The sequence below is a fragment of the Alligator sinensis genome, unplaced genomic scaffold (assembly GCF_000455745.1).
Source record: "Alligator sinensis unplaced genomic scaffold, ASM45574v1 scaffold61_2, whole genome shotgun sequence".
NCBI lineage: Eukaryota > Metazoa > Chordata > Crocodylia > Alligatoridae > Alligator > Alligator sinensis.
In genome coordinates, this window is record NW_005842108.1 from 1,256,334 (window position 1) to 1,279,749 (window position 23,416).

The following is a 23,416-nucleotide window of genomic DNA, read 5'->3' on the forward strand; positions in this document are numbered from 1 at the left end:
CCACTATTATTTGACAGGGCAGAAGTTTACAGTAATAACAGACCATGCACCATTTTAGTGGCTGAAAAAGGCCAAGCTAGGTAACCCTCAGTTGTTACAAGGGAGTTTAGGGCTACAAGGTTGTGATTTTTCTATAAAATACTGCCTGAGATGATGGAACCACAATGCAGACTTCTTGCGGAAGAGTGAGGACAAGGATCCACCAGTTTCGCAAGTACCTGAGCCATGAGCTAGTGGGGAGGTATGTAACAGGGCCCAGCCTCATCACTGTAGGAAGAAGTGCACCTGAGCCATCTCTGGCACAGAACAGCTTCCCCCGACTGCTCTCAGACGCAGCCACGCCATGGCTGCAGGGACCAGCTGGACACCCACACGACAGGTGCAGTGGCCAGCCCCGCTGGGGAGATGTCCCCAGCTGTGGGCAATTGGGAGCCTGGCAGCCTAGACAGGGCAGAAGAGCCTGTTTCTGCAGGTGCAGGGAGCTAAAAGCAGCCAGCAGTGGTTGTACAAGGGAGGCGGTTGTACAAGGCATAAGCTAGCAGGGTGGTTTTTCTGCATGTGGCAACAGCCCTGCAGCCTGCCCGTGCCCAGACCTGGGGTGCACTGGACACACCATGTGGACAGTGAACAGTGGAGACTGTACACAGTGAACACAGTTAAGTGCAACCTTTTGTATTAAAGTTTTATTGATTTAAGTTTGGTATTCGAGGACCCTAAGCAGGGAGCCCAGGGCCCTGAGGGAAGGTCTGGGGTCCAATACCGTGCCTCAGGTCAGCCGTCTGAGAAGGCTAGGGTCCAGATCAGTGGACCCCCCTGCAGCTAAAATAAAAAGGGTCAGAGGACCAGTGTCACATCTGACCCAACACACCTAGCAGCACCCCTCAGGGACCCCTCTGCAGTCCACAATCATGTATACAAGAAGCTGTCACAGAGCTGTTTTCATCTCTCATTAAATCATTCATATACCTAAACCCTTAGCCACTATTGTATGTCCATGTCATTGAACTATAAGCATGAGTGAAATTCAAGGGGTAAGTTTTACTTGCCCTTGAGATAGTGATCTCAAAGATTAGGTAACTGGGTGTTAATGTTAAATTATTAACCCTCATGTTAGTCCCAAATGATAAACAATTTCACTTAATCAAGTCTAATTGGCTTTGTAAGCAAATGAACCTTGAATCCTTTTAGGGTCTTACTAAGATTTGATCATCAGTTATTCTCATTTGCTGTAACTGATTTGATTCCAATCCAATACTATTAATTTAATTTTGATTCATATCGTTTAAGTTTAATGATGTGGACCCAAATCCTCCAATGTCTTTAAGCACCAAAATCAATTATTTCAATGAAACCTAAAAGCCTTTTCAAGACATGGACTATGTTTCCTTAATTAATTTGATCTTTGCTTATTTGTGGCTTTAATAACATTTATAAAATCAATATTACACAGTATTTCTTCCAAAAAGAATAAGTGTGAATCTAAGTAAATAAGATGGCTAATTGCCTACCCTTTAAATTAACACTGTATATTCACTGCATACAGAACTTAATCCTAAGAGGAATTCCCATTAGAAGCATTGATTGGCATTGGGCATTTCACATGCAGAAGAGCAGCATGCTATACTGTATGAAGAGTACTATCTTGCTTTAATATTTTTCTAGTGGCTCATAATTGGTATATCAATTTTACCTCATTGAGAATGTCTGAAGCTCTCTTAGCCTTCTCCGTTTCCAGTGACCCTAATGACACCCAGCCACAACCTTTCATCCAGCTATTATAGTCAGATTTATATTCATTCTAAAAGAGAGAGAAAAATGAAGAGTTAAATGGAAGGAGAAAGATTCCATTTGTCTGAGTTACCTATTTGCAAGTGAACTTAAAAATGTTAATTTCCATATGAACAAAACTGACATTTTGTAAATGTCATAGAGACAAGAGGAAAATATCCAGTTGTAAAAAGGAAAGACCTATCAACCGCTACATCTCCATCAAAGGGTGCTTCCCTTGTGTTATCTATCTTCCCTCAAATACACTCACTGTGTACACTCTCCAGTTAACAGAAACACATGTTATGTGATACATTCAAGAGATTTCAGAATATTCATATTTTAAAATATGGGCATACTGTTTTAGGTTTAGACTTTGCAAGTTTTAAAAAAAATGTTAGTAAATTATCTGAATAGCAATGTATCTCCAATAGTTCATTCATATCATGAATTATAATTTCTCACAAATTCCTTCAACCAGAGCAGTTACAATATGGAACTGTAGTCTCCACTGATTTTGTCAACGAAGCTTCTAAATTACCTAAACAAATGTGATCTGACTTATGGAGCTCAAATGTTTCCTCGGGTGGTTCTGTGAAACATATAAATCCTTGAACTAAATATTTAGTTGATATAGCATATGTTATCCAGTAGGTAGATCAGGAGGCTTTTAAATTACTTGGACTTGGAAATGTTTAGCTTATAGAGGTTACACATTCTGTCAAGTAATCAGGAAGGTTGCGATATTCCTTGAACAACACCAATCTACAGATTTTTCAAAGTTTCTTGAAAAATGGTAATTTGCATTATGGAACTTGAAAGTTCCATAGAACAAATAAAAAGTATTGAAAAATCTACTGAGGCCTCTTTATGTTCTCAGGATTGAAATTTCTGTAGGAAATAAGTTACACTATTTACAAGTGGTGTTAAAATACACTGAAGTGTTGGTTCTTAATAAAAACTAATTAAAAAAATAATCACTGTTTCTAGACCAAGACATTTTGTTACTTTAACAATGAAACTGGGGTTCTAATATGAAAAAAATATATATTTTCACAGTCCCTTATACTATGTCCAGTTATCTTAACACTTGAACAAAAGTATCCGCTAGCTAGAAGTGCTGTCAAGAATTTGGAGCTATATATACTATTTTATGGATATTGGGCATGCAATTAATATACCAGAATTTTCTACACAGAAAATTCAGGCTCATTAAAACACTTTCCAGTGCACATCTACATGTGCGCTCCCATTGGGAGCAAACTGAGCCCAACAGGAGCAGCCCAGTCCAGGCTCCCTGGCTGTTCCTGTCCTGCTCAGCCCCCCCTTCAGAAGCCAGGGGGAACTCCAGGCTCCCCTGGGTGCCAGTCCTTGGCTGGTAGGGGGCATGGGGGCTTAGCCCTGAGCTCCAGAGGGTGAGGGAGAGCTGTCCTGGTTCAGAGGACATCTCCATCCCATCCAGGGGGAGACTGGGCTGGCCCCAAGCTGGGAGGAGGGGGGTAGAAGTCCTGGCTGCCCAGCATCTGCCTCCCAGCCATGTAGATATCAGGTCCACAAAAGTATATTTGTATTTTAAAACCCTCTGACCCCTCACACAGGTCAAGATGCTCCTAGAGAAACCTGTCCAGCAAGCCCAGGAGAGTCTAACCAAAGCATCACAATAAATGACTCCAGCATTGTACTTTAAATGTTTGAAAAAAATGCATATCAAGATGCCTTCTCTGCCTGAGATGTGTTTCCTGACAATGTCACCAGCAAATCATCTGTGTATATTCATAAAGAAAATAACTTGATTTAGACACAATGAGTGCATCTTCATGAGACACTTTACTGCACCTTGGACTAATCTAATGCACAGTAAAGTGTAACCATCTACACATGCACAGCTATTACTACGCAGTATCTTAGTCTAATGTGCAATATTCAGTTACAGGTACTAGAAAAAGAGCACATTAACTAATGTGCCGTACTGCACATGTACCCTAGGCAGCAGGAGGCCACAAGGGGTGGGGACAGCTGTCCCAGCTGGGTGGGATACTGCCTGCCAGCCACATGGAGATCGGGATCTGTCCTCCATGGATGGGAGGGCTGTCCTGGCTGCCCGACAGCTGCCTCCCAGACATCTGGAGATCAGGACTGGGATAGCTTTTCCAGACACAGCTCTCTTGATCTCCATGTGGCTGGGAGGCAGCTGCCTAGCAGCCGGGACAGCTCTCTCAGTCATGTGGAGATCTTGTAAGTTTCTTTTTTTTGTGATTTTTCTCATTGAAGAGTTCCCTGCTAAGCCAAGCTGGTCTTTCTGCACATTAGGACAGTTGCTGGTCTTCCTGCACATTGGAACAGTTCATTCCTGTATGCTAAATAAGGCTTCTTTAAAGTATAACCAGCTCTCCTGGACTCCTTTCCCCCTCAGACTGGCCTCCCAGGGCATCCTGCCCATCAGTTACTGAGTCAAAGTCTGCTTTTCTGAAGTCCAGGGTCCTTACTCTGCTGCTCTCCTTCCTTCCTTTCCTCAGGATCATGAACTTAATCATCTCATAGTCACTGCTGCTCTCCTGCATCCCCCACCAATTATTCCCTGTTTGTGAGCAACAGGTCAAGAAGAGCCATGGCCCCTAGTTGGCCTTTCCAACACTTGCACCAGGAAGTTGTCTCCAACATACTCCAGAAACTTCCTGTATTGCCTGTACACTGCTGTATTGCCTTCCTAGCAGATGTCAGGGTGACTGATGTCCCCCATGAGAACCAGGGCCTATGATAGGGAAACTTCCGTTAGCTGTTTGAAGACAGCTTCATCCACCTCATCCTCCTGGCCTCATGGTCTATAGCAGACACACACCATGACATCACCCCATTGCTCTCCCCTCTGAACCTAATCCAGAGACTTTCAACAGGCCCACACCCAGTTTCATACTGTACATCTGAACAATAATACAGCTCTTTCACATAAAGACCAACTCCTCCTCCTCTTCTTCCCGGTTGTCCTTCCTGAACAGTTTATACCCATCTGTGACAATGCTCCAGTCATGCAAGCTAGCTCAACAAATCTCTGTTACTCCAATCGCATCATAGTCTCATAATGACCATGTGGGGACTTACAGTTCTTCCTGCTTGTTTTGGTTGCTTGCTTGGTGAATCACCACTGCACATAATTTTTAAGTGTATATTTAGGATAATCCTTTTGACATATTTGCAGCCTAAAACTTCTCTGCACTAGTTACACTGACAAAACCAGGCAGTACTGCCATGCATGCAAAAGCATAACTACTTACATCACTCTGCAGAGCATAGGACTTCTTTGCAAGCTCCATATTAATGCTGTCAGGAGGATAAGAGTAGTCATGGAGGTAATGCCTGTAATCCACATTGCTGGCAATAGCCTGAGCTTTCTTAGCCTGAGTAACTGGAATCATGTCCAGTGGTGCTGTATATTTGGTCTTTGACAATTCATAGCCCATTTTGTATTCACGCTGTAAAAAGGAATTCAATAAATACATTTTGCTACTGGATTAACACACAAAACATTTCAGAAAAACAGATGTTCTTTTCAGTAGAATATTTTTCATGACAACATATTTTACATATTTCAAGTATTTACTAATTCCCCAAGATGGCATTAGTCGTATTTTAAAAAGACATACTTTTAAGGTATAGACCATTACTTTTTTAAAAGTTCCTCAGAAAAGAAACTGCAATTCATCCAGTATTATTAATCTATGTTTTGAAACTAGCTTATGGGCTATCTGCAAATATAATGTGTCCTACCACAATGTATTAGCAATGTGTCAGTAGGATTTAAGCCTCCAGTGTACAACACTGATTCAATGAAAGAAGTAACTTCATCCGCTAGCAGCAGTACTGATCTGAAATTTTTTATGTGCACTACCTACTAAACCAGCACCTAACACGTACCTTATTAATATGTTACATAAACTAGCTAATAGCTTGATAACGTATAAAGTAACTAGGTTAAAGACAGGGTGCTCCGCTTAGAAGACCCTCAGAGGGGATATATAGTTGGAAGGGAGTAGGGAGAATCAATGCTAGGATGCAAGGGACCATAACAAACCATATGCCAAACAAAGGCTCTGCACAAATAGATGGTGTACCAGCAGGGCTGGAGACAGCCTACTCTCTTATTACTTAGACATTTTCTGGTTAGAATCTAAGATGGTCAGGGCATATCATTGTCTCAATCATGTCTATAAAGGACTAAGCACAAACTTAAAAATCAATAAATAAGAGATTGTCATAAAGGACTTACATCACTCTGCTGTTTGGCCACTTTCACAGAATGTAACATCTTGGGATCATCATGAATGCTCAAAGCTCCAACCATTTTTCCTTTATTCTTTTCATAGTCTTTCTTATATGCCACCTGCATAGCAAGAGCATACATGTAAAACTATGCCCCACGATCTAACCTAAATTTAGAATGATTTTTTTCCTATTCCATACTTACATCACTTGCAATTTTACTGTGAGCTTTAGCAGCAAGAAGTGGAATTGCATCAACTTTAATTTCAAATTGCTTAGATTTAGCCTTTTCCCAGTCATACGTATAGCAGTTCTGGTGAAAGAAAAATTAATGACATATGACGTCAAATACTGATGTATAAATTAAAAGATAAAAAACTCATTGTCCCCATCTTATGGTACAAGTTAACACACCAACTATTTAGATAATTAACTTTAATGCAATTTATGATTTAAAACTTTTCAATCGCTATTCCTACTTATACAAGAATCACTGAACCTAGTCCAGTCACACAAAGAGTCTTTGAAGTGGTTGCAAAGATCCAGCTTAGACCCCCTCCAACTCCAACTTAGGCTCCTTATACGCCTGAACAACATAAAAAAGACTTCATGTAAATAAGAATCTCAGTATTTTTACAAGGAACCCTGTATATTACTAATATATATTATAATATTTTCTACCAGTGCATCCAGCTATACATCCATACATGTGCCTGGAGCTTGTTCATATACATTTGTTCTTGTCATCAATAATCCAGAAGCAAACAAAAGTTTTGTTATGAATGTGTCCTGACATCTACAGAAAAGTGTAAAATGAATACTTACATCACTCAGGTTATATGCATTGACTCTGGACTGGAGGAAAAAAGGAGCATCTGGCGATATAGAACAACTGAATTTCTCTCCTTCATGTTTAGCTTTATAATTCAACTGAAAAACATAATCAGAAATATTTTTGTAGGAAATGTACAGCTCATGGAACAGTAGTTAAAAAGTGAGAATAAAAGTGAACAAGATATACTTTTTTCAGTTTTACAAATATTCTGTTTTTCCTGTCTCTTGCTTATTTGAATTTGAGGCATGCCTTAACTCTATGAGAAGCTGTATGTATCAGGTAGTATAAACCAGTATAGTGTCCTTGACTTCAGTGAAGCTATTCCAATTTGCACCAGTCAGGAATCTAGCTCACTTTCCTTAATGTTTATAGTAATGTGAGTTAGATAAGCCATTTTTTAATTTTAAAGTTAAGAATCCTTTTTAGCTCTGAAACTACCACAACCGTCAGAAATTCAGCCCAATTCTACTGAATACAGTTTATTTTTATTAGGAAAAAAATATGTATTTTTGCTTTTCAAAAATAGAAACAAAAGGCTAGAAAATGCAGCATGTTAATGAACTAGACTTTACTTTTGTAGAAGTGAATTCCACTCTTATATAAGTCACAAGTGAAAATGAGATAGATGATCTCATCCTGACTCCTATCTCTACCCTGAACACAGCTCAGTTATCAGTATTTGCTCATCTGAGATCTAGGACTAGAATAGCACAAGTGTTACATTTCAGGATCAAGATGTATTGGCAGAGTTCTATGTAATAAGGCTGAAGAGTGCTTGACCTTTATGTGTCTGGATTTAAACAGCTATTTGCTCTTAAAAATTCTAAATTAGCTGAATTATCTTAAAGTATACTTACTGGAACAGGCTTAATATATCATCTTATTATGAGTTAAAATATATATTTTCTCATTATTTTCATATCTGATACTTCCAGAAATATTTGCACACATAAACAAAACAGAATTAAAGGCTTTTTACACTGACTTCAAAGGGCTTTGCAGCATAAATGCATCATTTGCAATCATGGCAAATGAACAAATACATGGGGCTATTCCTACCACATTTTCCACAGGGATAATCCCTTTTCCTGTACACAGAATAATTTCTTGAAGTTATTACAATAAAACCCAACAGAAATACCTTTAGCATTTATAACACATAAAAATGTACCTTTTCTATATAACCATTGAGCAAGTTCTGAGTACCAAATAATGGAAGTATGATAAAGAGTAATATGTCCTCTAAAGCAGAGGAGTAAGTGTCTGATATAGAGAACCTAAGATAAAGGTTCAGGATTGATAGCCCAATTTCTTTCAGTGGCACAAGAAATAGCTGGCTGTCCTTTTTCAGACATCCATTCAAAGGCATTGTATTTAGCCGTAGGTCTGACACATTTCCTTGAATGATAATGTTCTTGAAGGTCCATTTAATAAACTGTTCCAGGGAGGCTTTTTTATGGAGTGCCTCCTTATAGTATCACATAATTTTGGTGTTAGTAACAGATGTAGTATGAGGGGATGCCGTGTTTCGCTATTCTAGAGTAAGAGATAGCAGTGTTCTGAGCACCCTCAATAATACTGAAGTCAGTAGGAACTGTGGCTACTTATTATTTTTCAGGAAGTTTGCAGAACTTGTTCTGTGGAACTAGGAGAGCAAAAATCTTTCATTGCCATAGACTGAACAGGGACTTAAATGATATCAGTGTTGTTCGGAGGAATGCAGAATGTTTTCTCAGGTGGTATCTAGTTGCTGTCATTTTTGATATACAGGTTGCAGGTGTCTGTGTGCTCTGGGAGGCCAATGCTAGCAAGTCATCTTCCAGATTCCGAAGGTGATGCAGAAAACACAACTCGGATATGTGTTTGGTGGCAAAAGCTCAGAAAGGTTTATTGTTGTCAGACAGCACACCAGTTGGCCTGATTAACAATCACTTCAACTTAGTGAAGCTTGTCCCCGACAGGAAGAGACACTGTACATTATCTATGCATCCCTAAGTCTCTATGAGAGACAGATCTCCCAACCCCTCTATTTATACTTCCATGCCCCTGGTTTTGTGCCAACTCTTATATCTCTCTCTCTGAGATGTTCATCTCTACTTGTTTAATTTGCCAACTTTTTAGACACCTGCACTTATTATCTATCTCATTAGTAAGTTCTAAATTTTTACATTTGTCCTTGAGTTTTTTAGCTGCTGATCTTGTACTACCTTCAGTGTCTTTTTGCTCATTAGTGTGGATTTTTTTTCTTCCTTACTGGGTCGTCCAGCAGTCAGGAGGCTCCTTTCTCACATACCACTTTTCAACACTGTAACTTAACTATAGTTTAGCATGACTATGATCTAGCACACTTAGAACTCCAGCAATCAGCAGTAGCCCTAAAATGGTTCTTACCTTATGAATATTTTTTTCTCATTATATAGATCTAGTGGTATTTCTAACTATTACTGGAGTTGATTCCTTCGTTAGAGCCCATACTGAGTATCAAAGAAATTATTGTGGCTACCTGACATTTTCTTTTTTAGTGTGGTGCTCAGTTGCCTTCCTTTTCTTTCCAGCTCTCCCATTTTAAACCTTCTAACAATATTTACCACTAAAAAAACATTTGAGGCTAGTCAAGTCTCTTGGTTGAAAAATTAGAAATAGCTCATTATGTAAAAAATAATGTTATGTCCCTCTCAGTTATAAGACAAGCATGAGGAAGAAGAGAACATCTAGTAGAAAGAGATCAAACACAAAAAAATTTATTGCAGATGAAACAATTTTGGAAGAGATTTGAAATTTGCACATGGACTTGATTTTACAAGTCCAATCAATCTCAATTTTCTACTGATGCAATCTCATTGGCCTGCACCGGTTGTATCACCCGCATATATTAAACAAGGCAAAATGAAAATGTAAAATCATGGTGTTTTGCTTGTCAGATGACTTACATCACTCAGCTGTTTGGTATTGATCTGTGCTTGCTTCATTACTGGAGAGTCAGACACCTGAGTAAATTTGATTTTATCCGGATGTTTTTTGTAGGTATACTAGAGGACAAATAAAAATGTGTGTTACTAATGCATACATGTACGTAAAGTTTGCTATTAAATACATTACTACAACACTATATCATTTGGAGTACAGTTAATAATGTGAAAGTTAAAGATACATGTATCCAGTGGTTCCTCTGATAATGTTTTTCAATGAATAAATCAGCAGATTGAGAGTAAATTGATTTTCAATATGTTTACTAAAAAAATGCCACATACAGTTGAGAAGCAGCCTTCTTTGTTTTATGTATCAGAAAAAAATTAATAGAATGAGCATATCCTGACCACTAGATGTCACAAAAAGCTCCTAAAATACATATACATCTGGTCTTCAAAAACAGGCTCATAAAAGGGTCTGATGCAAAGCCCATGGAAGTTGATGGGAATCTTTCCATTGACTTCCATGGGCTTTGGACAAGGACCTTATATAAATAAGCATTTGAACTACTGCTGTGTACTTACATCTTTACATTGGTCTAATTTCTTTGTAGCTTCATACTCTTGAGTTATGGTTTGAGGGAAGTAGCATTTTGTTTTTTCTTCCTCATAATCAGCTTTGTAATTTTTCTAGGCGATAAAGACAATATTAAATAAATAAGTATAATGGTTTTGCCCTGAAATGAGAGTATAGAAAATAACTCAAATGCCATTACACTTACATCACTCTTCATAGCTTCAATTTTCATGCAGTGTGCAAGATGTGGGTCTTCATAACTGCCTATGTAGTGTCCTAAAACATTCTTTTGATATGAGTCTTTATATCTAGCCTGAAAAATAATCCCACATTTATAAAAATACAGAGTTGAGAAAGCTGATTCAAAAATACAGGAACAACTGCAAACATACATACATCACTAAAGTTGTGCAAAGCACTATCAACTTGAAACTTGGGCGTTTCACAGTAATTCATATTTGTTCCTTTTGATTTCTCATAGTCCTCCTTGTATAATTTCTGCAAAAGAAAATAAAGTCAAGTAATGAGGAAGATTCATATTCATGAGAAGCTATTATTGGTCTAGATTGTGATATCTCACAGTAAATAACAATTCATATGATAAACTGCAAATATTAAGTGGTTCAATAAAGAGACTTTACTGTAAACAACTGACAATTTTGTTTGTTTTTTAAACATTGCTTAAATTATTTAATCCAAATTTTGTGGTACGTACCTCATTTAGAAGATTTCCTGCAACTTTTAGCTGTCTGAGTAATGGATTCTCTGTAGCAGGAAGTACATTATAATCTGCTTTATCTTTTTTCTTTTCATAGTCTTCTCTGTATTTCACCTATAGAAATGAAACAAGATTTGTTTTTAAAAATAATTTACACAAAATTGTATATTTTGATACTCTTCTGTGTTGGCATTCACCTTTTCTGGGAGGCTGCTCTTGGAAGCCTAGAGTGTATATAATGTAATACCAAAGCTATCTCTGAATTAGTTTGCTGAGGTAGCAGAAGCAGTATAGCCATGCTAGATAGTGCTCCAGGTGGGATAGTATAGTTTCTCAACAAAACTAACTAGCCCAAGCAGGGTGCTCTGCTAACCTAGCTCTGCCACAGTTAGCCCAGGTATCTCCACATAGCACTGGATTAAGCTTTTTAAAGAAAGAGTGAAAGTCCTTGCACAATTACACCCCAATAGGATGCCATTAAACTAAATATAACATCCAATACAATGCAAACTCTTCTCATGTACCCGCTTTCATGTACTATGTCTAAAAAAACTTTGCACCTTGTGAACAAACAGTTCTACAAGCTAAATCCCAATTGACCTGGATAATTATAAAAACATACGGAGGTCTCTTCCTGAGACACACTGCAGCTTTTGTGGGTTTTGGTTTTAGGGCCTTGCTACACGGTAAATTTAGATGGCTTCTGGAGTTTTTAACCCCTGAATCGGCTGCACATTAACACCTTTAAGTGGCGTAAAGTACTTGTTGTTTGGCTTAAAGTTAAACCACTCCAGAGCAGAATTATCTCTAATCTGCCTAATTTTGCTCCTGTTCCATTAAGGTATGGACACTTCCTACAGCTATCCAAAGTCGAAGTCCTCCATCATCCCGGGATGCAATGGCTGCTTCCGAGTCAGGGCAAGCAGGGACACTGGGGTGCAGCAGGGCAGAGCACAGAGGGCTGCCAGTGCTTCTGGGGGGCTGCTGACCCTTGGAGGGCTACCAGCCTGCCAGGTGCTGCCTGAGCTCCAAGGGGGCCTGATCTTTTTTGGAGCTCAGGCAGCGCCCACCCAGCCAGCAGCCCGGGTGGGGGCAACATGGGGGGTTGGGATCTGAAGAAAAAAAGGACTGGGCCCCTCAGAGCTCAAGCGGTGGGTTGTCCGAGTGGTTGCAGGAGGCACCGCGGCAGCTAGGCACTCTGAAGCTGTGGTGCTTGCTCTGTTCGGCAGGAGTAGCAAGCCCGTCCTGCCCCTAGCTTTTAGTCCTGCCCCTGCTCACCAAGCTTCTAGTGGCAAGTCACAGCTGTGCAGGTGAAGGACAGTTAGAGATGGTTTTTTACCTTACCATGTAAATGTTAAGTCAAACAACACTAAGCTGATTAACATTTGTTCAGTTGACAGCATAAGGTGCAAGAAGGCCCTTACATACTAAAAGACCTAAGGTTATCATAGAGTACTGGGGAGGGTTTCACGGCTTGTGCTATGTGCAAGAGGGGCTAGAGTGGATGCTGTTTTACATTATTGCCTGTAGCGAAAGACTAAATGACCCAGATAGTCCTTCCCAGTACTAATTAAGACAGTGTTCTTAAATCACTGTATCATGACCCAAAGGGCGCCAGGAGAAGAAACAGGGAAGGAGGTAATGTGGCACAATATGCTGATTTCTTTTTTCAGAAAAAAACCCCAGAAAATACCACTGGCTCTTTTCATCATCAAGCGCCCCTTCGAGTATTCTCTGTCAACCTCTCAAAATAGATATACAATAATTTATATAACTTCACCATTGTTAGCACTGATACATTTACTTTTCTGGTAATTATAAGGGGCTTACAAGTATTTGGAAATTTGAATAAGGGCACTGCCAATCTGATAAAGCTGAAAAACATTGATCAGGATATGTCTTAAATTTAGAAATACTGGGCCAGATCCTTATTCATATGAGGCAATGGAGCTACACTGATTCATGCCAACTGAGGATCTGCTTAGACAAAATAGAGAAGAAAGTTTTATACCATAGGATATTGTAGTTGCAAATCTTTATTAATTCTAAGAGTCATAAGGAGCTTTGTAGAAGTATACTAAAATATTCTGCAATTTAAGTCAAATTTTTTGAACAACTTCAGTGGCAACTTGTGTACAAGGACTTCAGACTGGGCCCAAGATAAATATACAGGGGATGTTCTTAACATACCTTACTGGCAGCAAGTCCAGCTCGCTTATTGGCTCCATACTCTGGAGTTTCAGTTTGCATAAAGTAGATTTGGTCTTTCGTGTTCTCATAGTCTTCCTGGTATTTTCTCTGTGTAAGAGAAAATATATAAAATACATTAACCCTATACATTAGCCATCTATGAGGTAGATTAAGTAGAAAAAGACCAGTTCTATAAATGGAAAAGAAAAAATTCAAGCTTTTCCAAAAATTCAAGCTTGACAAAAGCAGCACTAAAACAGTATATTTGAAAGAATGTGTAAATAATTTGCTTACCATACTTATATTGGTAGCATTCATTTTTGCAACTGCAACATCATAGCAAGGAGTTTGGCTCCACTTGCCTTGGGCCTTTTTATAGTCCTCATGGTACTTAAGCTACAACATAATAACATGAAATAACGAAGGTTAATCTTATGATAATGAACTAAACTAAACTTAAATAAAATAAAATAAATGACAACCTTTCTGGATATTGCTCTGTATCTCTGCTTCACAGGTCTGTTTTCAAAACTGGTGCTTTAAAAACACAGCTTCAGGTTTGAAAGCACCTTAAATTCACTTTGTTAAGCTATTGCCTAGATGTCTGAAGTACAGGTTAACTTGATTATTTCACTGATTAGTTAATCTCTGGTTCCCTCTTGTTGTCTCCACTGGATCCGTGAAGCTGATATTTGAAATAATTCTTCTATTCCACATTTTCACCAGTATGGAGGTTGTTTGCCATTAGTCTCCTCCAGTGGATGCCACTATGACAAATTCCTTTGGTGAAAACTGATTTAGGTTCCAGAATACACAAGCTCCTTTGAAAATTTCTGCCAGAGAGCATATGGCTTTCTCCCTCTGCCCCGCAAAATCTACAATAGCACACTGAACAATACGCATCAAACTTGACAAATTTATAGTTGCTTAAAATTTGTACCAGCTTGTTGGGAATGCAAGACGAGGCTACTCACTTATTCCTGAATCCCACTCCCCTCTGTCAGTTCTAACAGTTGCTCCCAGATTTTCTTTTTACACAATTGGTTATAGTAGGAAAAGCAGTTGTCATACAACAGTAACTTTTTTGCTCCACTCTTCATCTTCCCATCTCCATGTCTATACACGTCTTGGTTTGTCTTAATGCTGAATTCTCCTGCATGTATGTATTACCTGCCTTAGATTTAATAAATTGTTGTACCTTTTTATAAAAAAAGTATTATTTTTTCAGATGTACTAATTTCACCAGCTGTATTTCCAGCTCTAATTGTTTCAACGCTCACTCAGTGGATCAAATTATTTCCTGAATAAAAAGATCTCTTTTTAAGTAGCTTATATAAATTCTGTTTGTACTCAGCACTGAGACTTCACTTGCGCACTTCTAACCCAGGCAACCTATTTTCTGCTCTCAAGTTTACTGTTTCAGAAACAAAATATTATAGAATCCTAGTGGACTACCCAAACTAATGTAGGCCTGGGTATAGTCCTTTGATCAGACTACACTCAAGATTATCAGGAAATAAACTATTATTTGTTCAAGCTCCATTTCATAACTGACCTAGTGCAAAGGTTTTGATTTGATGTCATTATACTTCAGGTTTCATTGTGGTACTTCAGTGTAATCCTTTTTCCAAAAGATATGTGTACTTCCATACTGGTTCAGTTCTTACCCTGCTGATCAAGAATGGATATGCCAAAATATTCTAACACAATCCTATTGTCTTCACTGGCATGAACTATATGCTGGAGACTACTACTACTATGTCATTAGCTTTAAATAATGACTGTTTCTTCCGGCCAGTCTCATGACTCAATTTTTTTTACATCCATTAATCTTTTGACCTATATTTATATGAGGCTGCAAAGAAATTTCGCCATCTGAAAAAAATCTCTAAATGATTTACTTATTTATTTATTTACAACCTCAAAAGATATATAATTGCAATTTTTTAATGTTGTGTTGCCATTTATTACTGGTACAAAGCAATGTGTTCACATAACACATATTTTTTAATCACAGCTAAATGCTGAACTGAGTTGAAATCCTACTTTAAGCTTAAAAGATTATATGATTTTGTCCTGATTATTTGTTGAGCATTTCCCTCCCTACACTTCAACCCATCTCCTGAATTCTTTAGTACATTTTATTGCAACTACAGCTAGATATAGAGTGGAGATTATTGATGCCAGAGTCCTCGATAATCATCACTCAAAATCACTGAGTTTAGTGCTTGATTCCATTATCTATTTAGTATGCAAACTAAGGATGGAGACATTTCATTTGCCAAACTCTTCTGCTAACTGAGGTCTGTGAACGTAACAACATTTGATTTTGTGTGTGTGTGTACTCATGTACACGTGTATGTGTGATGACTATTCAGTGAAATGAATATTAAAATACATTTTATTTCATCAGTCAGCTTGATCACTCTCAGTGTATTTCATACAAGAAGATCAACTGTCCAACTTATCAAATGTTTTCTTGAATATACTCAATTTACTCCATATAAATACTATATTGTATGCAAAATGCAATATTTTCTCATATACAACATGCACCTTTCCCCAAAAACCCCACCCACCAGAATTCAGGTGTGTGTATTAAGTGGGGAAGCAGATTTCTTCACTTCAGAGGTGTTAAAGATCATCTCCTTTTTAATGGTCTTGATGTTCCATTAATCTATCTAACCTTTCTTAAGTCAATTTTACTGTCTGCTAGCTGCTTCTCATCAATTTCCTATTTCACAGCCTTGGAAACTCTTTAGCTCTTTTCATAATCATAGAACCATTCATGAAGACTAGTCTTCACTAATAATTATGGCTTCAGCTTTAGTGAAGCAGGAAAGAGAGGGTGAGCCAGATGAAGATTCTGCCATTCAAAAAAAAGGTATGTAGTATATTCCAGGGTATGTTTTATGCAAGAAAATACAGTAAAATGCAGTTGAACCTACAAACATGTTGCTATTTGAATGTGAACAAGCAGCATATTAGACATCTCAATAATGGCTGTCAACTGTAGTGCACAGAGCACTATAAAAGGAGAAGAGAAGAAAAGGGAAAATAGAATGGGAAGTTGAGGAAGGTAGAAATGTGTGACTCTTAGAGAGACAGCAAGAGACAGAAAAACAGGTTAAAGAGGGATAAAATCCTAGACCCAGTGATGCCAGTAGAAATTTTGCCATGTCACCTGAGATGTCAGGATTTTCCCTGAGATTTCTGAGGAGAAAGGAAGTAAACCAAGGAACTGATGAAGAAGGAATAACTGGTATTCCTAACTGAAGACCATATGGTGTTTCTGTTCCTTAATTTCTTAATTATTGTTTGAACCCAGTTGGTATCTAATGTACATGCACTTGAATGTTCTTTCCTCTCCAGCATCTTTAGTGGGGTTTTTAGGATAGAACAAGCCCTGGAGTATACTCACATCGCTGAGCTGCTTAGTCACTTTCTTGGCAAGTTCTACATCAGGTGGGTCTGGCAGAGAAGTGTATTTAGCTTTCCGTTCATTATGCCCTTTTTTGTAGACAATCTGAAATAAAGAAAGAGGTAAACATTTACAAGAACTGCCTGTTTAAATAAGCAACAGAACATTTTCTTCTGACTTCGCTAATGCTTCTTTTAACAGAAGTACTCATTTTCACTTCTGCAACATAAACTCTTTGAACCAATGTAATTACTGTGGAGTTTTCTGAGAGAGAAATAACTAATTTGTTAGGGCACTATTTTTAAATAAGCAAATACTTTTGATTTTACAGATATAATCCTGTAAGGGGCTGACCTCAGTTCTCATAGTTCTCCAATAAACATCAATGAGTTACACACACATTCTTACATATCCATATAGGGGTACTGTTATCCTTGTTTTACAGGTGGGAGAACTACGTTTATACATAGTGTGACCATATGTCCTGGTTTGACTGGGACACTCCCAGATTCCATAGGCCAGTCCCAGTCGGTTGGTCAAAAGTCCCAGGCCAGAATCCAGTGGGGAGACAGAGGGCACAGTGCACCAGGCAGGTGGTCAGGAAGGCACCACTGCTGCTGTGTGGGAGCAAAGACATGCCACATGTGGACAGGGTGACACCTGCTCCAGTCCACCCACCTTGCTTCTGCATATCGGCAGTGGTGCTTGCCTGTCTGCCTGTCTGGCACACTATGCCATGACACCTCCCCACCACACTCTGGCCTGGGACTTTTGACCAACCGGCTGGGACTAGGCTACAGACTCTGGGAATGTCCCAGCTAAACCAGAACATATGGTCACCCTATTTAGAGGCTCAGCTCTGAAATATATTAAATGACCTTGTGTCACACTAAATACAGCATATCAGAGACTTAATAGCTTGATTAAATTAATTCTTGTCAATACAACTCAGAATTTTCAATTTCTTCAATTTTTATATATATAACATACCGTATACAAACCATACATTCAATATGTTTCTATACAGAAAGGACTTGTTTCTCTATATATACAGCAGTCAGTACATTTTGAGACTGATTCTCCAACTCCATTATGATGGTTTTATGTCAGTGTAAGTCTACTGAGAAGTTGAGGATATCAGTGTAACACTTCCACAATAGAGAAGACAAGTGGGTTTTGCTACTTACATCACTGAGAGCCTTTTGGGCATTTGCTACTCTTCTCAATTCTGGACTGTCATCATATGGATAAAACAATGTCTTGTCTCCTTCCCAGTCTTCTGTGTAGAGTTTCTTAAAGACAAAAAAAATCAGACAGTAAATAATTTTTAATGAAATAATTCCTGACTAGGACTAGTACTTGCACTTTAGTGCTCTAAGCGAGCTGCTGCTCTTACCTTACTATATAGTGCTGTATTTTTTATTGCATTAACAAGCTCAGGAGCATCAGGGGGAAGCAGGTATTTGTCTTTAGTGTCCTCCCACTTCTGCTTGTATAAAACCTGGACAGAAAGACCATCCTGTTAGTCACTCTGCCTTTTAGAAAGCACTTACACCTGTTCATAAATGGTCTGCTTCTAAAGATTTTCAGAAATCACAAATGAATGGAATCTAATAACTATATCTGTGAGGAAAAGTTAAGATTTATATTTTTTCTTTTTTGATCACTTTTTCTCTGCTAATTACTTTCTTTCCTTTTGCCTCCTACAAACCTTGTTATACTGTCCCAAGCTAAAAAACTTACTGCAAATTGAGCCAATAATGTCCACAATTTTTTCATACAGTGGCTAAGAGTCTTACCTTGCTCACTTGTTGTGATACTTTCTTTGCGTGCTCTATATCCCTTGCCTTTTCATCAACATGACAAACTGTCTTGGCAGCATCACCAGCCATGCGGTATTTAACCTAGGTCAAGACATGCCAAGGTAGATTTATCTTATTCCAATAAAACAACAAAGTGAAACAAAAGTAATAGCTTTAGAAAATAGAATACCAGCTTTTTTCCACATTCTAGTAACTACAGCTAAAAGCCATAGTTCAGTAATGCATTTACTGAAGAGGAGCCACTCTATTTAAAGCGCCCACAGTGTCTCCTATATTCAGCATCCCGTGCTTCAAAATGGCAGGAGGGGCACTTTAGTTAAAGTGTGTTGAACGAGCTTTAGTAAAGTGCCCCCACTACCATTTTGAAGTGTGAGGATGCTGAATACATGAGACGTCGAGGCTGCTGGAGTGTGCTTATTAGCATGCTCCAGCAGACTCAATTAATCGAGTCTGCTCCAATGCGCTGTAATTACCACATGCCAAAGCAGACATCCCGCATACCTACAGGCACCCAAAGGGCCAGATTCAAATGGTTCATTAGGCATTTAAATAGGGCTTACGTGGTGTTTAACTGCTAAGTCCCAAACTGATGCAAATTGTAAGCAACCTCACAAATCTCAAATGCCTCCATGCTTGACTGGAAAGCTCCCTATAAACGTCTGCAGGTGGTGTATCTAACTCCGCAGAGAGACTTTCAGTTGCATCTAAGTTAGACCTCATCTAACTTGCATCAAAAATGTTGAATTCAGGTCAGAAAAGGTGGTGGTTGTGGTACCCATGATTTACCCAGTGGTAAGAGCCCTCAGCAAAGAAGTGGGAGACCTGGATTCTAGACCCTAACAAGTTCAAACTCATCTTTCCACCTTCATACTACAGAGGAGGTTGGACAGGGGTACTACAGGGCCAGAAGAATTGGAAGCAAAAAGTATTGTGTCACTGTAGCCTAGAGGTTGGGGAGAGTCTTTAATTCCAGCCCCTGCTGCATACTTAACATAAAATGTATAAGCCAACCTGATGCACAGGACTCTTCCACAAAGGGACTGCTATAAACAGTGGGCTACAAAGGTGTGCTCCTTCTTACCTCGTCCCAGCACTGTTTATGCATATTTTTTAACATTATTTTAAGAAATAAAAAACCCTGTCATCAGGAAGTAGAAATCAAGACTCACGTCTTCCCAGGAAACCACCATCCTTCCTTGGCCACAGAGAAACACTCCCTCCCCTCCTTGGTCTCCTTCTGGCCGTTCTTGTTCTTGTTTCTACCCTGTGGCCCAGCTTCAACAGTAGTTGCTTAACTGGCCACTTCCTGAGTCAGTGTTTTAATCACTAGGTTATAGAGCAAATGGCAGGCACCCCCACTTTGTTCTCCTCTTCAGAAGCTACTAGGAAACTATCCTCAGAAACGAGACAAGGGGTTTTGAACTAGAGGTGTATGCAGATGCCTAGGGGACAATGCAGCTCAGGTTCCAGTGGTGTTTCTTATTGGCTACTTCGCTGGACATCTGTTATTGGCATCTCTGGCCTTTCTCAATCAGCCACTGGAGAAGCCATCTGCTCCCCTCTCTCTATGTAGAACACTTCTGCTTCCCCAGAGTCTCTCCCCTGACTGTATATGGACCTAAACACCTAACCCATCAAATGTAATCACTTCTCTGAGAAGTGAACCTAAGTTGCCCACATGCAAGGTGGGTGCTCTAATCACTGAACTATTGCATAGAAGGGGCAGTACCACTTACAGGAGACCACTGGGCCACAGTTTTGTGAAAAAGAGCTGGTATACACACCTAACGCCAGAACAGTGCTCTATGTGGTGAATTACAGATCACATAAAAGTATTACATTTCTACCAGGAGAACTGCTGTTCTCCCAGTAGAAGAAACAAGCGTACAATTGTGTTGCTGTTTCTTCAGACCAAAAATGGTGGTTCCAGGAGAAAAATAACCCAACTCCAAACCAGTAGAAGCTGTTCCCAGAAAAGTTTCTCCAAGGAGAAAAAACACTTGTACAGCCAGATATATCAGAGAGAGGTACTTTCATGCAGCCTTGAGATAGGCACCTAAGTCCCTGAAGAGAGATGGTAGATTATTGGTGGCTCCTTACTCAGCATGCTGTTTCAGGGATCCCATTCTTCAGCAACTGTACAGGAATCTAGATGCCTAACTGGAGAATGTGTGGTAACCATCTGGCTACCTAGTAGAAAAGTGTGGTGCTCCAATGATTAGCATTCTCACTCCCAAGTCCTCTTGTGGATCCTACATTTGAGTCATTTTTTTCTGATTTTTTTTAAAGGCACAGACCCAGGAATTAGTTACATGAAAACAGAAATGTTTAAACATATTTTAAAGATCCACTTCTGTGATTATTCAGTGCCTACTGCCTATAAGAGGAATATAGGGTGTGGGAAGTGCAGCAGGGTATAGCCTGCAGTGTCATTTAATCCAGTGCTTTATATTTTACCAGTATTTCCCATTACTGTCTTTAATTTCACATCAAAATCTTTTCTTCAAACCCATGTTGGCCCCAGTCAACTGGAATCATTATTCAGCTGGTCATGGACAAGTATCTGTCCTTCCCTAAGACACAGAGGCCTAAATTCCAAGCTGAGTCCTAGAATTTCAGACTTGTCACTGAGTCTGCATATCTGCTCCAAAGATCTTGGCAGTGTTTCTACCAAGCTTACAGTTTGGCTTCCTGTAACGTTAACTATCTGGTTGCTGTCTCTCTGCTAATATTTAAATGGATATTGTAAAATACATAGTTCCTTTACTCTTTTATATCTCATTTACTTTATTCGATATGGCACATACCTCACTAAGCTGGTCTTGTACTTTCTTGATTCTCCGAAGTTCTGGGGTATCACTTGTTACAGAATATGGCTTTCCTTTTTCTTTCATAAACTTTTGTTTGTACTTGTTCTGAAATAACATAGTACAGATATTACTACTCAGACCTCCCAAAGATCCAATATCCACAGGCTCTGGCAAAGACAATGGGAATCAATTTTTACATTCATCACTATAGAATCTATGAATCATTTGGTCATATTCTCAGCATAGCTCCTCTGTTTCTTCTCTTAAGACCACATTATATTATCCCAATGTGATATATTTTAGTCTTTTGGAGGGTTTGGTTTTGATCTCCTCAGAATTACTCTCTAAAAATCTAACAAAATTTTATTCAGATATCTCAGAACACAGTGACTCAAACTCAACTCTTACTTATGCATGTACAATGCCTTAAAAGTCAGTGGCATTGTGCAAGTGGGAATAAGAGTAGAATTGGTCCAGCAGTCCTATGAAAAGGAAAGGTATGCCTAAATCCTATCTGATCCTGTTCTCATGGTCATCGACAAGACCAGGTTTGGGCCTAATGGGATATTAAATCTGGGGTTTTCAAAGGGAGTTTGACATCCAACTTCTGTAGACTTTGACTGTGATTTGGGAAATCCTTGAGAGGTCCTTAGACCAAACCTAAACTGTTTGCTATAGTAAAAATGAGGATCAGTGCTAGAGAGCATGTTATGAGGTCATGCATTTAGTCAAGTCTTTGCCTAGAAGAATAACCTAGAATATTCTTGTTACATGGTTGCAGGACTAGGCCATGGATTATGATATGTTTGGAAGCAAATATCCTACCCGCTTATAGATTCAGTCACCTCTACCAACCTACCAGGAACCTTTTCCCTATATTTCTTAATTGCAGATTATCAGAATAGAAATGTCCAGATTCAGCAAAGTTTCAATAATAGTACACAGCGCCTTCTACTGTAGAAGTAAATTGCTTTGTCTATACATTAGCTGTGCCTCATAACATGTATTTAATTAGAATTAGGCTAGAACCAGCAACCTAGACCTGAAAACCTTTCCCTCAAACTCTGGGAAAGTTTGGATCTAGAGCTAGACTTTGCAGCTTGGGCCTATGGCTTTATTTCCTCTAATATAGGAAGGAGGTAAGGAAACATTCTTGAGCTTTGTTTCTCCCACACTTCAGAGCTTTAAGTTAGTATGCCCACATGATTAGGAAACTGTGATAAAGACAGTTTAATTTAATTGATCAGAACACAGAAAGTCAATGCTAAGAATAGGACCCAGAAATGAGCTCTCCAGATGGCACCTCATATCCCTTCCTCAAGCCATTTTTTGTGACATTTTGATTCATTACTGCAGTAATAACCAAGGATCAAGCTGACTACAAAGCATAAAAATGGGCAAACACAACATTAGGGTTTTCTACAAAACATGACAAATATCTTGAATGTGGGACTCAAAGCAACAAGCAGGAAGAACATAATAGGAATAATTTACCTCACTAAACAGATCCTGCATTTTATTACTGTGTTTTAGATAAGGTGTCATAAACTTAGACGAGTCCACTTTTGTCCGTCTGACTTTCTTTCTGACGGGAGGCACTGCATGTTCTGTGGTCTGTACGGTTGTTGTGGGGCCCTCATAGCCTGTCCTGGTGGTAGTCTCAGTGTACTCTGTGATCACCTGGGAGTAGAGGCAAGATACAATTATTCAGTTTTTAAAAATAAACCATTTTATTTTTGGAATTTTTCAAGACTTCTATTTGTTAAAAGGGTGTTTAATTTCACAATGGAATTTGGACCATACCACGGGCTAAAAATCAATATCTTGTTCTCTGTTAGGATTGCCAATGGGCCATTTACACATGATCCAAGCTGACATGAGGACTCAGTTGATTCACCAAGTTCTAACTCAAACTTCCTTAGTTATCATCCAACAGCTCTGGAGTCCAGAGGGCCTTCTGCTGCTTCTTTCCACATGCATAACTCCCACTGACGTCAGAGGAAACTTTGAGTGCTGACTGATGAGAGGATAAGTCCAAAGGGTGAAAATGTTCTGAATACTAAAGGCTATATTGACAGGCACATATTCGCACATCAACAGTTCCTGCTG

The 23,416-nt window shown here is 39.0% G+C and overlaps 1 protein-coding gene across 35 annotated transcripts in view; it reads right to left on the minus strand.

The window, feature by feature from the left end:
• Positions 1-23,416, minus strand: part of NEB (nebulin) — a 214,835-nt gene that overhangs the window by 183,644 nt on the left and 7,775 nt on the right. For all 35 annotated transcript variants that reach the window (XM_025205209.1, XM_025205234.1, XM_025205245.1 and 32 more), the window contains 18 exons: positions 22,802-22,987; positions 21,305-21,412; positions 18,474-18,578; positions 18,071-18,175; positions 17,862-17,966; positions 16,675-16,779; positions 13,548-13,649; positions 13,254-13,361; positions 11,061-11,177; positions 10,742-10,843; positions 10,551-10,658; positions 10,354-10,458; positions 9,790-9,888; positions 6,850-6,954; positions 6,230-6,337; positions 6,032-6,145; positions 5,040-5,237; positions 1,691-1,798 (listed from right to left, as the gene is read on the minus strand). In XM_025205209.1, coding sequence (XP_025060994.1) covers positions 1,691-1,798; positions 5,040-5,237; positions 6,032-6,145; positions 6,230-6,337; positions 6,850-6,954; positions 9,790-9,888; positions 10,354-10,458; positions 10,551-10,658; positions 10,742-10,843; positions 11,061-11,177; positions 13,254-13,361; positions 13,548-13,649; positions 16,675-16,779; positions 17,862-17,966; positions 18,071-18,175; positions 18,474-18,578; positions 21,305-21,412; positions 22,802-22,987 — 2,088 coding nt within the window. The remainder of the gene's footprint in view (positions 1-1,690; positions 1,799-5,039; positions 5,238-6,031; positions 6,146-6,229; positions 6,338-6,849; positions 6,955-9,789; positions 9,889-10,353; positions 10,459-10,550; positions 10,659-10,741; positions 10,844-11,060; positions 11,178-13,253; positions 13,362-13,547; positions 13,650-16,674; positions 16,780-17,861; positions 17,967-18,070; positions 18,176-18,473; positions 18,579-21,304; positions 21,413-22,801; positions 22,988-23,416) is intronic.